A 14,067-nucleotide genomic window follows, 5' to 3' on the forward strand; every position below is an offset into this window, starting at 1 on the left:
AGAAGCTTAAAGAAAACGTAGTTACCAGCTGAGCTTTGCTGATCAGATTTGGCAGCTTTAAAGCCAATTAATTTTCAGTTCAAACCTCCTTCAGTAAAACTGGAAAGCGGATAGTGATGGGAGAGGTGCCAGGAGGACTCCATATGAAGCTCATTCCTCAGAGACAAAATGAACTTTTAGCTTCATTTCAGAAGATGAGAGTAAGAAAACTTTGTTTTTTCTCCCAATAAATACTGAAATACCCCAGAGAAACAATAAGCACAGAAACATCACTATCAATGTAGGCAAACAGGAAAACACCAAAATTATGTTTTGTAATGGTTTAGAAGAAGATAAACCATGTATGAGTATTCCCATATAAACAGATATTGAATGGCACACAGGAGGGCAAAAAACCTTGTTTATATTTTTAAAGTAATTATAAAAGAATCCCTTTTAAACAGGAAGAGAATTATATACAAAAGCAAGCAGTAAGTGTCTATTTCCACTGCTGAAACATTTCAGCTTCAAAAGAGAAGAGAGATTTCTTTTCAATAGATACATCAAGCTTCCTGAATTTACCATTTCAAGCTAGAACTCTATAAAACTACATATTTTATTTATTTTACTTGGTTAGTGGTTCTTTTTATATATTCTTACATAGATTTGTGCAGCAAAAAACAGAAGTTTTGTTGCTCATAGCAATTCAGTAATTAGTTTTAAAAACGTCAGTTTCAAAATCATACAAAGCTTTGAATGACTGCCTTTTAATAAGTGTAGTGACACTGTTCACAAGTTCACCTAGTCTACTGTAGCCATGCCTAGCGAATTTACTTTTAATGTCTCTTCAGACTCTAAAATCCTTTTACTACGACAGAAATCCCACCACAAATTATACCACATTACAAACAAGCAGTGTAACTTAATGAAAACCAATTGTAGAAGTCACTGTAGAAAAAGCAAGTCATCTTTGAGAGAGGTATGTTGAATTTAACTGCACTTGAATGTCAGATTTAAGCAGTTCTCCATTCTAAGAGGTGCAGATTGACTAGTTTTATTGGATTTTATGAAGTTTTTAAATGGAGCAGACCACTACAAGAGTAACAGTACATATCTGTGCTCTTTTGAACCCCTAAGGGAACAAACTTGCACTATGTGATCCAACGGGACTTTTGAGTTGTGCATCTTATTAATACTTGATACTAGAGCTTTACAGCTTATATATATTAGCCATGTAAACTAAATCTAATGATCTGAATCCAGCTGATCTAAAAAAGTTGCACAATTTTCCTAAGCACAAACAGATAAAACGCAGCAAGCCTCTTTTGAATTTGACAAAACAGACAGATATTTAACAGTCATGAAAGTTGCAATAATTTTATTTAAATGCTTATATAAAAGTTACTTCAGGTAGATTTTCAAATTCAAACACTTCACAGATGACAATTTTAAACTCCACCTTTAATAATTTTTGTTTAGATAATCAATTATTCTAGAGACACCGAGTACAATATTCTAGAAAATTTACCTTCCAAAAACTTATTTTTTTCTCCCACTTTCTTGCATTTAAACAGAATTGCAGAGACCGATTACAAAACTACCAGTCTAGTAAAATATGATGTATACTAGTGGTGAGATTTTTAAAAGTCTTTAAATGCTAAATATGCAGATAGTCATCTTATGGGATTTTAAGAAATTCCTAAGCGTGTAAGGTGCTTACATGCATAGGCACTTCGAAAATCCTACTAAGTCCATATCTGCATCTTTAGATACCTTGGAAAATCTCTTCCTAGGTGTCCAGTTTCTCTCATTTGTTTTAATTTGATTATTAGTATTAGCTTGACAGACATCACATTCAATCGGGACTTGTATCTACCTTCCTTTCCGCCTTTTAAGTCCGAAAAGATTTAAAGAGAAAATTAACACACAGCACTAAGAGAAAGAGATATTTATCTATCTTATGCTAGCAACAGGATTATCTAGCACTTTTCTTTATTACACTGGCCTCACAATTAGTACAAATAATGCTTTATATATTTTATGTTTCATCTTTTAACTGAATGAAAAGACAAATTGCTCAAAACCTCTATAATCACCCTTAAATAAACTGGATATACAGCAAACAGTATTGATGTATCAAAATAATAACAGTAATAAAAGAACTGTGTAATTCAAGATAGAGGTAACATTATCTTTCATTTATTGATATTACCAGCAAAGTTTTGATTATACGCTTGTATGATTATATTAAAATGGCCTTTTTTCATTTGAAAAGCTGTAGGTATTGAAATATATATTCAAATTAAGACTTTATACTTCTTTATACATTTCCCAAAGTAATACTCTTAATAGAACACTCCTGTTTCTAAGCTGATCTCTTCAATCTATTTATGCTCAGAGACAAAAATAAAATTTCAGATACATTCTACTACAATTTTAGCATCAAAATTTAGTTTTCTAAGAATGGAAGTACAGGGACAGCCTACACACTGGGTCAACAAGAAAAGATGTTCTAATCTGTAGAATCCCTTGGAGTGGTAGGATTTAAAAGGGATATTTAGTGCTATGTTTACTGTCACTACCCTATATATTGCATATGCTTACTTATTTAAAAAATAAGATGCTGTTTAAATTGTTGAAAGTTTCCTGAATTAGAAATACTTACAGAAGATATTTATGAAACATTCATCATCACATTCACCATGGTTTTTACAAAGGTTTTGCTCTGTATTTCTGCAGTCTAACAGACTCCATTCAGCTTTGCAGAGTATTTGCAATCACAGTGAATCTCTGTTTCAGACTCTCCCTTTTCTGTTTTAAGTGGTTTTCTAGGGTCCTTGCTTCTTTCAGGATTCCATCAAGTTCTTGGACATAAGAAGCATCCATTGCTGCTCTCTCACTTAATTGAAAACAAAACAAAATAAAAACGACCCACAACTGATGTTAAAATCAATACTATAGCCAGTAACTTTCTCACTACTCACAACTGCTTTTATGCTTTACTTAAGTGTGCTGTCTACCAATAATCAGTTTCTGACCAATTTATTTCTGTTCTCTATTGTAACAGAGAAAAGCACTTTTATTTCAAGATCTATGGTTTATAATTTTCAGCATTTGTTTTTAAATACAGCCACCGTAATCAATCATACCAAGAAAAGTTAGAAAGAAGTGCTGTATAAATAGGACAAAGTTAACTTGCCTTAAAATGTGGGCATATTTTGATAACAAGTTCTTAATTTCTTTGTTCATCTCTGTTAAAAGGAAAAAGTAATTTTATTTTAACAGTTGAATGAATCTTCATCTCAACATCCCATTAATTAATTCAGTAGTTACTTTCAGTATATTTAATACATCACCATTTAAAACCTCTTCCAGTGGTTCAGGTTTGTAGAGGGACTGTGATCCCTCAGAAAAAGACACGTCTGTTTTGTCAGTGGAGGACAACTGAGGATTCTCTGTAGCTTCATTCTAGTAAATCAAATAAATAAATAAATAAATAAAAATACAGATTCTAGGACTTGAAACGTGCTCAGCACAAATCAAATTTAATTGAAAATAGCAAAAAGTTTCAAAAAGATCTCAACCGTTTTCACAGAAAGCCAAGTGCTGGCACCTGTGCCAACACCCTCTGTTAGGAGCAGGCACGGCATGACCGCACTAGGGGAGTGGCTGGGAAATGCTAAGATTTTTGCCTCTATCAGTAAAAGCTGGTGCACTTCAGCAGTTCACTCAGGGGCCCTGCATAACCACGTTGCAGTGCACACCCCATTTTGTTGATCTTAAAAGAGTCGGAGAAGTCTTGCAGGCTCCTCACAGAAGTCATCCTTGTTCCCCTGTCAGCAGAGAGGACAGAGCACCTTGTGTGAGGGACCGCGGAGAGCCATGGGGCTCTCTGCCCCTCTCTGTGACAGGAACTCGCAGCAACGCCAGAGCAGCAGCCGCAACATGCCGCGCTCCACTGAATCATAGAATGAACTGGGTTGGAAGGGACCTCAGATATCATCTAGTTCCAACCACCCTGCCATTTTCAGGGACACCGCCCACTAGATCAGGTTGCCCCGGGCCCCATCCAGCCTGGCCTTGAACACCTCCAGGGATAGGGCATCCACAACCCCTCTGGGCAACCTGTTCCAGTGCCTCACCACCCTCTGAGTGAAGAATTTCCTCCTAACATGTAATCTAAATCTCCCCTCTTTGAGTTTAAAACCATTCCCCCTCATCCTGTCATTATCTGATTGAGCAAAGAGTAGCTCTTCATCTTTTTTTAAGCCCCCTTTAAGTACTGAAAAGCTGCAACGAGGTCACCCGGGAGCCTTCTCTTCTGTAGGCTGAACATCCCCATTTCCAGTGAGCTCATCCCCCACTGGGGCTGCAAGGGAGAGACCCTTCCTCACACAGAATTGCTCACCTCCATCTCTTTTTTACGCTTACTTCTATTTTCATCAGATTTTTGTGTGTTGCTTGTCATTGTTACCTGATTAGAAGGAAAAAAAAAAAAAAAAGAAGTACAACGTTCAGATTTTGCGAGCAGTTACTGGGTGTGACTGGGAAATAAACCTGCACAGACACCTGACAAATGCGTGACCAACACCACTGCGACCACTTTACAAACAGCACCCCGACTACAGCCCTGAGAGGGCTCCGCGTCCCGGGGCGGGCAGCGGGGGCTTCGTCAGGGAGTTGCCGCCCCCCCCCCCCCCCCGCCCCCGAGCTCCCCTCAGGGCGGCTCCGGGGCCTGGCGGCCGTTGGCGGCCCTTAACGGCCGTCGCGAAATGGCGGCGGCTGAGAGGAGGAGAAGGGGGGCTGGCTCCTCAGGCGAGAAGAAGCCGTGCCACCGGCTCAGGTGGCCGAGGGAGGGGTGTCACAGCCCGGCCACACGCCTGGGTTATCCCCTGGGCTCACCCGTAGGCACCGGGTGGTTGTGCCAGGCACTGGGACGGTGCTGGCTTTGTCTGTCACAGGTGGCATGGCAGTCTGAAGCAGGGGCCGCTTGCGGGTGACTAGGCCAGATGGACCCACTTCAAAAATTTGGAAGAACCCGCAAACGCGTAAATCTGAGCGATTACATCAGACTTATAAGACTAGACTACTTCCAAGACAAACGAGTCTTTTCTAGAAAATGGAAAGAAACATTGCATTTTCCTTACACTGTAGGTAAACTATGCACGGTTTCATTAGGAAGCGTCTGAGTCAGATGGTGCTGTGAGGTGGCTGGTTTACAGCAGCGAGAGGCTGGCCACCGCGATCCGGGAAATCTTCTTCAGCATTACACCTCATGTTCTTAGCCCAAAATGTTCAACACCATTCTGCTACTGCCTTCCTAAAGCTCAGGTCAATGAGCTACAACCAAGAAAATAGTCACACAATGTGAAGTTACGTTGGAGTACAGGGGACTTTTCATACATCTTTCGTTTCTGGTTAAGAGAACAGATCTTAACCTTACACGTTTTATCCATATATCCTCTGAAAGTCAGAACTCGGGGTAAGAAGTGAAACTGCTGAAAGAACAAGAACTAAGCACTTCCTCAAAATAGAAGCAATATTCAATTCACTGTCATGGCCCACTTTGTGAAACTCTCCGAAAATGTTGAAGAATGCTATCTAACATTATAAAATAGATACAAAATAAATATGTTAATTAAATATTAAGTTGTCATTAATATATTAACATTTCTATTAACAGACCACCTGACTTAAAATAAGTGAACTATGTGTTTTTGGTTTTTTTAACCACTTTCAGTATCTTATGGATGTGACAGTCTATGGAAAGAGGTCAGACAAAAAAAAGAAAGAAAAGAAATCTAAGCAATTACTATAAAAGTAGTTCCAGTTCCCTTAAAATTAGAGATATTAAAATAGCAGGAGAAATGAAAGCTTAAAATAAAAACGATTGTTATGAGTTAGACCCTAGTCCTTAAAAATGCATATATGTAAAGACTAAGAGGAAAAAAAACTCCAATTTGCTAAATGACCTAACTGAATTTTTACAATCTGAAAGGTTGAAACAAAAGACCAATTTTGGTTAATACAAAATTAACAATATTGGCTGACTGGCACCGTTTTTTTGGTGCTTTTGCACAACCTTCTGTACCAAGTACAATATTATTTAGTGTTTCACTAGTGATCTGCATGTAAATTTTAACTTAATAATGAAAAAATGCAAAAGAATAAATAATGATTACAACATTAATTTTATATATACGTTAATGAAACAAAAAGTTAGGTATCTGGGAAAGAGAGACACAAGCAGTATCACCCAAATGGGGGGCTTTCCTGAAAAAAAGCTCTGGTTTCTGAATCATTAAAAATCAGTTAAAAGTCAATAGAAGGAAGACGAGATTCGTGAGTATTATTTTAAGCCAAAAGAAAATTATTCAGAGGTAGATACTTAAAGAACTGAAACTTTTTATTTTCATTGAAAGAAACCAAGAGTCAATTTGATCGTACTTTATAACTTCAGAGGAAGGAACTATCTGTTACATAATAGCTATCGGGAAAACGTACAGGAACCAACAATCAGAAGCAGAAATCTTTTATATTTTAAAAGACGTGTGTGTATTACTGCAAGAACCAACCATTCAAGCAGAGTACCAAGAGAAATGATAGATTTACAGCTGTTATATATTGAAATAATCTAGATCTAATTGTTTAAATCAAATCTGGAGATCTCTTTGGTATGGGTTAAGGTGAACAACACACACTGTGAATGCCTTATAACAAAACAAGAAAATGGAAGAGGATAATATAATATTGCTCTCTGATTTGAATTTAGTGTAATTGAGTGCCTATAAATATTTACAGTTATTATCGGAAAGCAGTAGCTACCAAAAAATTACTTTTATCGCCTGAAACATGAAGTTTTACTCTGTGGAAAGTATATTCTAGTGACCAGGCAAAGAAAAATTTTGCCTCCGGAGAAATACGCTGCAACACCTGCATTCCTCTGCTTTTCATAATTTATTCTAAATCAATTGCACTGGTTCCTTTCAACAGTTTCAAAGAAGCAATACATTTCTGCAGCTAGCACGCGGGTTTCGCCTCAGCGTGTTCGTGAGGTACACTGCTCCCTGTGAGCGGAGCAGACAAGATCCGTCGTTGTTAGTAAAATGGACAGTACTTATATTTCAGGATTATTAGCTCAAAAGGAACATCGAAAGATCCCCCTTTGGCCTCAGAAACATCTCTCTCGGTTTAGGGTGTAGCCAGGAACACGTCGCCTACAGACGGGTGCAGCTGCCCCGCTAACAGACGGGCACGGGGACAGGGGAACAACGACTTCGCTTGCCTTGCGGTCTGCTCTACCGCTTCGCTTTATTTTTCCTTCCCACAGCCCAGTACTAAAACTTCTATTGAATTCTACAAACTATGCAAAACGCTGGCGAATTATTCAATCCCGGCTTCGTTTTCCTGCCTTTAGGTCCTGTCGCCGCGCGGTGCTTGCCGCTGTGGGTACCGCAGCTCCCGCCGCGCTGAGCACCCCCCGCCGCCCCCAGGGCAGCCGCACCCCCTGCGAAACAGCCCGGCTGCGGCTGGGCCAGCTGGAAGAGCCCTTCCAGCCAGCACCAATTTATTTATTTGCGATTAACAAGCCCTTGCGAAGCAATTTACGTGCTGGTGCAAATGAGGAGCTCCTGATTCACCTGTTTTTAACTATCAGCTGTATGTTTCTGGCTTTCCTTTTCCCTTAAGGATGGGAATATTTCTCCCCTGCCAATATTTCTCCCCTGTAGTTACACATCTACGGGGGGTGATCGGAGGGAGGACTCAGCAGACAGCAGCAGCGATGTATTTCTTGCTGCTGCTTTACTAAAGAGCCCGAGGCATGCAGCATGCCTTAGGTCCGAGACTGGCTTCCCCACAGCAGTCAGCGTTTTAGGGGCAAGTGTGCAGAGAGGGAAGGAAGGGCTGCGTGCTGCCGGCATCGTGCCTGGGGAGCCTGGGGAGGGCAACTTGCTGCCGTGGGAACGAGCCCTCCTCTGACAGCATCGGCGTGAGGTGGAGGGACGAGAGAGAGAGAGAGAGAGAGAGACAGAGAGAGAGAGAGGAAAAAAAAAAAAAAGTTTCCTTCGTAACCTCGAATTTGCGTGATTGGCTTTCTTCTTAGGGGAAGTGCCACCCCTACATGCCGACGCGCACAAACGCCCCGGGAACGGAGCCCCCCGCCCTAAAATCCCCTCCCGCTGTCACCAGGAGCCTCGGGACGGAGCGCGGCCAGCCCCCAGCCCCGGCAGCGCTCCCGGCTCTGCTCCTGCCCCCCGCGGACACGCCTGGACCCGGGGGTCGAGGGCTCGGCTCCCCTGGGGGTCCCGCAGCCCCTCCGCACGGCTCCCCCGCAGCCAGCACCGAGGTAAGGGCGCTGCCGCCCGGGGAAGGGGCGGTGGGTGCCTCGTGGGAGTGGGGCACCCCGAGATCCGGGGGATGGCTGCTGTCCCCCTGATCCCTCCTGCCCCTCCTGCCCCTGCCCCTCCTGCCCCTGCCCCTGCCCCTCCTGCCCGTGCCTCTGCTCCCCTCGGCCGTGCTGGGTGAGCAGGGATCCGACCTGCACCCTCCGCTCGGCAGGGAGTCCCCGTGCTGGGTTTACCCGCCAAAACGAGGGCCATCTTTAGTCCTTTATCCATAAATCCCGCTTACGCTTTCCCCACTGCTTTAGGATAATAGTCCTTGACTTCTTGGCTCGCTTGGCTACGTGAGGCTCGTGCTGGCTGGTGGCGTGGTATTTCGTTTCAAAAGTTTGGTTGTGCATGTGTGGAAAGGAGGATGCAGTCCTCTGCCATGAACCTGGCTGTCTCTTCCACCCCGACCAGCTAGCGCTATATAGGCTACAAAAATGAGGGAAAGAATGGCTCCCAAATACATTCCTTAACGTGCTTTTTGTGGAGGGACAAGGAAGTCACCGTGATTCCTCCCCACCAATCCCTAAGGCTGACTAAGTTGCTCAAGTATATTTGCTTTATAATTTTGTTTCTAAGTTGCGAAAAGGAGCCTTGGAAGTAAGCCAGATGCTCTGACTGCACAATAAAACGTTGGTGCAAGAGCCGGTTCTTCCCATTGTTTGCCCAGGTTTAATGCTACATTTGTCACTCTGGCAGCTAGAACAAGGGAAAAAATGCCTGGACGGGAACTGGTAGGTTTGAATGGAGCCCTTCATGTTCCAGGCTACTTAGAAAAACCATGTGCATTCTGTGCACTCTGCTGTGACTCTCTTCTCCCCTGCATAGTGCACAGCGAGACACGCAGCTCCAGCTGAAGACTTGCAGACGCTGGGCTCCTGACGGTTAGAGGCTGTGCTGCTGAACGTCACTGTGCATGTTGCTGGGTGCAGCTGGCCAAACATTGGGCGCCTATCACAAAGCCAAGCAAATCAGATCTTGCAGATAGCAAAGGGAGCCGCTTATTTTCTGAAAGCGAAAAAGCCTTTTAGTAAATCTCTTGCTCGTTTTCCTAAGATGCAGACCAAAACGAAACAGGAAGGAAAGTGGCAACCTGCATTTCACAAAATTCAGTGGCATAGAAGAGGACATTTTAAAACTATACTGCCAGAGAAGTGAAAGGATGTCGTATCTTCCTCTGCTGTCTATAACCTCTTTTTAACCTTTCCTTTAAGGGTAGTAGATGCTGTTTTAATTTTGAAGAGGATATTATCTTTATTTATTTATTTATTTAAATAAATGCATTCGAGCGTTTATTTCTTAGAATTATTGCTTCCAATAGCCCTAGAATAGAGCAGAAGAATTTCTGAAATGCTTGACTTTACAGTCCCAATCAGGTGACTCCAGGTCACACTTATTTTCGATTTTTTTCTCCTGGTGCACTGCTGGAATTAAGACATGGAAGTGTCTGTGCTCTGTGAAGCAATACAGTCTGTTTAGGTGTATCTCTTTTCTGTCAGCACAGTTGGAAACTTTTAGATAGAAGAAAAGGGGTGAGTGCAGTCATAGGTAAGTGTGGAAGGGGTAGAGCAAATTTATGACCATCGCCGTGCTGTTTTACGCACTAACGGTTCTCAGTCACTCTGTCAAAAAGTTAAAGAACATAACATCTGGCTGGCTGTTACCGGCAGGAGGTCAAGGACAAGAACAAAGCAAAAACGAATTATTTTTCTGGAGTTCCTGGAGGGGGTTGTGTCTTGACAGTGCAAGCCCGAAGTGTGCAGAACAGGGAGCGGAACCTCCCAGGTGCAGAAGCTGGCTGGACTTTAATGATTAGTTCAGGTTTTTGGTGAATGACAGGTGTTTTTTTCTGAATGCAAGCATACCTTTTCGTCTTCACTTTGCTCTGTGTCAGTCTTAAAAGAGAATAGCTGTGCAATCAAGCTCAGAATTTGGCCTTGGTAAAAATCAGGTTAAAATGCCATAAGTACATCTGCACTACTGCAAAATAGAATGCATCTCTGCTTCTCTAGGCACCTGTACAAGTCCAGCTCAAGATGCACTTAAATAGCTAATTTCAGCAAAAAGTTTAGACTCTTTGGGCTGTCTTTATAGCTAATGGAAAGATACAGGCTGTTCTAGGGGGCAGTCGAAGCAGGAATAAGTTTTGGGCATTCTGCAAGTTCTTGGTCACCATTCAAAGTCATTTCCTTACTGAAAAATGAGAAATAGGAAAAGAAACGGCCACATGACAGCAAGAAAATTTTTGCAGGCCAAAGAGAACAGGACTAATTTGATGAAATATGTTTATGGAGCTACTTAATTAGCATTCCCACAGAAACAGAAAATGAGTTCTTATAACGTTATATATATGGAACTATTATTTATTTAGTGAAATGTACTCTGGACCAGATTTTTTTGTGTAACATCACATAAGTCAATGGAAAGTTTTATAAAATAAAAGAACTTTCAGGATGCTGTACGTAATTCTAAATAATGGCAAAAGGCAACAGAGAAGGAGACCAAATGTCCTTCAAAAACTATTTTTCCAGACGCTGTCACTAATGTGGTACTGTGCACTAGGGGCAAACTCGCCCAAGAACTCCCTCACCGCACAAAGTAAGCATTGTTCTTAACCCTGAGTTCTGTCCATGTGTTTTTTGGCAGGGTGAAGATGAGCTGTGAACTGATGGTTGTGTGTGCAGTACAGCTTGGAGAAAACCTCTGCCTCTATTTTGCTGGTAATGATTACCCCCTGCTTAAAGAGACACGGTGTTTCTGGTACCTGCGCAGAAGATCAAAAGATGCTAAGCAATTCAATCCTTTCCTTGGGCAGGCATCCCTGCTTCTGTGGGCCTGTTTGTAACTCCCCCATACCACCTAAGCAATCCTCAAAGCTCGTACCACTCCCACCCCTTTAGTAGAATTATTGTTCTTAGATTATGCAGCCAGGCTGCTCAGTGCAAAAAGCATCTGAGTTTGTAACAGCTGTCCCAGTGTAGTAACAAACAGGTCAGTACCATACTGTTGCTGAACACCGTAAGCTTTCACTAATTTTCTCTGTTTGAACACCAATGAAAAACAACTCCTTTATCACTCTGCTTTCAAGTAATTTTCCCCTAAGCCTCAGCTTGAAGTATTGTAGCCAAAGTATCTGAGCCAGTGAAATCGTTACTGCTTCATATAAAATATTCCAGTAAAGGAAACTTGGAAGGATTTTCAGCGTGTGGGTGGAATTGGAATAACTGAATAACTTCCAGCCTTACAGTCCGAAAATGGCCTCTTCTTTGGAAGCAATCTGAAATGAAATTGCTCACTTAGAACAAAGGTGCTGATGAATGCAGAATTTTGCATGCCATTTATTACTTGAATGTAGGTTTAAACTGAATTAACCCGAAAACATTTTGCATGCTTCTTGGTTTGGTGGTACCTTCACTTCTCAAATGACTGTTGGCCTCACCATTCTGTTGAGCTTGTTATGCTCACAAATGAAACACTATGAAGCGAGAACAGCTCAGTTTGGTGGGTTAGGGATACTGGGGAGTACAGTTGGAAATGCACAGGTGACTGACTGGCTGAAGGTTTTCCAGTCTTGCAGTACAAAATTAGTTAGAAATCGGTTTATTCTGTAGGGCAGAGATTGACTTTTCTTTTTTTTTTCTTTTTTTTTTTTAATTGCTCACTTGGAACCAAGACGATGATGGTAAGCTGAAAGCTCATCATTTATTACTTCATAATCAATTATATCTAAACTAACCTGCTCAGGTGTACTAACACCCAGAAGCTTTGTGTGCCTGAGAACAAGTTTTCAAACTGATTAATGACTACTCTAAAAAAGAGAGCTACAGCTCACTTCTTTCTAAAGTTGATGTTGCTTTATTTCTCCTGAAGGAACAAGACAGTGCTTCCCTAACACAAGGAGCTTTTCGTGCAATTATACTGTTGGGCAGAAGAGAGAACTGTCGCTTCTGTACTTGCATTAACAGAATTTGTAGCTTCTCTCACTTGTTCTCCAGACTCCTTGTATTTTGGGAAATCCTTCTATCGTGCCTGGATCACTGAGGTAGAGGTGGAAAGAACGAGACAGCTTCTGCTCCGTTTGAGATTGCTATTCTAAGAATTTACTGTGCATGCTATCTTTAATTTTGCATGCTATCTTAAATTAAACCTGTAGTGACCTGTTAAGATCTAAGCAGATTAGTTTATTCCCCTTTGCTTAATATTTATGCAGAGCTGGAATGTGATGCCTTCTCTAAGGAAAAAACCCTCCATCGCTTCCTTCGGAATGTAAATAGCCAGGTGCTTGTGGTCCAGCCAGATCTAAACCTGGCAGCTTTTGAAGATGTAACAGATCAGGAGATGAAATCTGGTACGCTATTTTTCATGTCTTACAACCATTGTACTGTTTCTTTATTCTAGATGGGCTTTTGTTCTTAGTAATCACTGAGTCTAAATAGTGAAACCGAGAGTAAAGACTTAGATTTCATCTATAAGAATAAAATTCAGATAAGAGAGGTATGACATACTTATGGCTAAGTTTTTGCAGCTCTCTTCTGAGCAGGCTATTAATAGTTTCAAAACATTTATATTTAGGCAGCGGAATGAACTTCTACATGCACTGTTACAAAACTACCACCCCTTCAGCAGGGATGCCTGTTGCGTTCAGCGTCCAGGTAGAAGATAAAAGCTACTACATGTGTTGTGAGGAAGAACATGGGAAAATGATAGTTCGATTTAGGGTACGTATCTGCTTTTCATACCCTATGTGTATGTGAGTGGTAGGCAACATTAAGCATTGAAACTTGAGCTGAAACGTGAGCTGACACAAAACAGCTCGAGTCTTGTGCTAGGACTGACCCCATTCCCTTTTTTCCTCAGGAAGGAGAAGTTCCCAAAGACATTCCTGGTGAAAGCAACATCATCTTCTTCAAAAAGACATTTACATCTTACAGCTCCAAGGCATTTAAGTTTGAATACTCACTAGAACGAGGGATGTTCCTGGCCTTTGAGGAAGAAGACTCCTTAAGAAAATTAATTTTAAAGAAACTGCCAAGAGAAGATGAGGTAGATGAAACCACAAAGATAACTTTAACAAGTCATAACGAAAGGCACAACCTGTGATCACTTAAACAGTCTTAAAATAGAATTTGGCTTTTTAAAGAAAACTCTAATTCATTCTTCATCTAAAGCAAAATAGGTTGATAAGTTTGAATAAGGCAATACAAAAATGAGCATCTTACAAAAGGAAAACAAATGCATGTTATTGGGGAAAAGAAGAAATATGCCAGTAAGACAGAAGCAAAGAGAATTACACAATGAACAAAAATATGCGTGCCTCTATGGTCTTGTATAGTTTCATCCCTAAAGTCTTCAGAGCTTGTTGATCAAACAGCTTGTGAGGTAGGTGTCTCATATGTGAAGCAGACCTACTATGGGGACAGAGAGAAAGCTTAAAAAAAATAAGAATAGATAACAAACAACCCCCGTGTTTATTACACAGACCAGGAACCTGGCCAAATAAACATGTTGTCTTTTTGAACTATGATCATGTCCCGAGCGTCTTCACTGATATCAGTTACACGGTGGCATTCTCACTTTCAACTGAAGTAGAAACAGCAGACTATTTCTACTGGAAACTCACCAGAGTCTTTGATTAGAAAACTGGTAACCTGCGCAATTCAAGTTCTAATAAAGCCGTTTGTCTTCAGAGGGCCCACTA

General features: G+C 41.4%; 2 protein-coding genes across 6 annotated transcripts in view; one reads left to right on the forward strand and one right to left on the reverse strand.

Annotated features, from left to right (window-relative positions):
• Window positions 1-11,004, reverse strand: part of TEX12 (testis expressed 12) — a 14,826-nt gene extending 3,822 nt beyond the window's left edge. Inside the window, exons 1-6 of the mRNA XM_080567783.1 lie at window positions 8,561-11,004; window positions 4,882-5,319; window positions 4,388-4,453; window positions 3,336-3,447; window positions 3,179-3,230; window positions 2,645-2,878 (exon numbers count right to left, since the gene is read on the reverse strand). Of these exons, the coding sequence (XP_080423909.1) occupies window positions 2,734-2,878; window positions 3,179-3,230; window positions 3,336-3,447; window positions 4,388-4,453; window positions 4,882-4,947 (441 nt within the window). The 5' untranslated portion in view covers window positions 4,948-5,319; window positions 8,561-11,004 and the 3' untranslated portion in view covers window positions 2,645-2,733. The remainder of the gene's footprint in view (window positions 1-2,644; window positions 2,879-3,178; window positions 3,231-3,335; window positions 3,448-4,387; window positions 4,454-4,881; window positions 5,320-8,560) is intronic.
• Window positions 1-13,893, forward strand: part of IL18 (interleukin 18) — a 15,574-nt gene extending 1,681 nt beyond the window's left edge. Inside the window, exons 1-6 of one of the 5 annotated variants that reach the window (XM_080567776.1) lie at window positions 7,622-7,638; window positions 8,084-8,326; window positions 11,016-11,089; window positions 12,580-12,717; window positions 12,942-13,087; window positions 13,227-13,893. In XM_080567776.1, the coding sequence (XP_080423902.1) occupies window positions 11,023-11,089; window positions 12,580-12,717; window positions 12,942-13,087; window positions 13,227-13,469 (594 nt within the window). In that variant the 5' untranslated portion in view covers window positions 7,622-7,638; window positions 8,084-8,326; window positions 11,016-11,022 and the 3' untranslated portion in view covers window positions 13,470-13,893. Of the gene's footprint in view, window positions 1-7,621; window positions 7,639-7,669; window positions 7,975-8,083; window positions 8,327-11,015; window positions 11,090-12,579; window positions 12,718-12,941; window positions 13,088-13,226 lie in introns of those variants that run through there. The other 4 variants (XM_080567773.1, XM_080567772.1, XM_080567774.1 and 1 more) reach the window with 4 other exon arrangements.
• Window positions 13,894-14,067: the final 174 nt, after the last annotated feature.

This window comes from Anser brachyrhynchus, assembly GCF_964034855.1.
Source record: "Anser brachyrhynchus genome assembly, chromosome: 25".
Lineage (NCBI taxonomy): Eukaryota > Metazoa > Chordata > Aves > Anseriformes > Anatidae > Anser > Anser brachyrhynchus.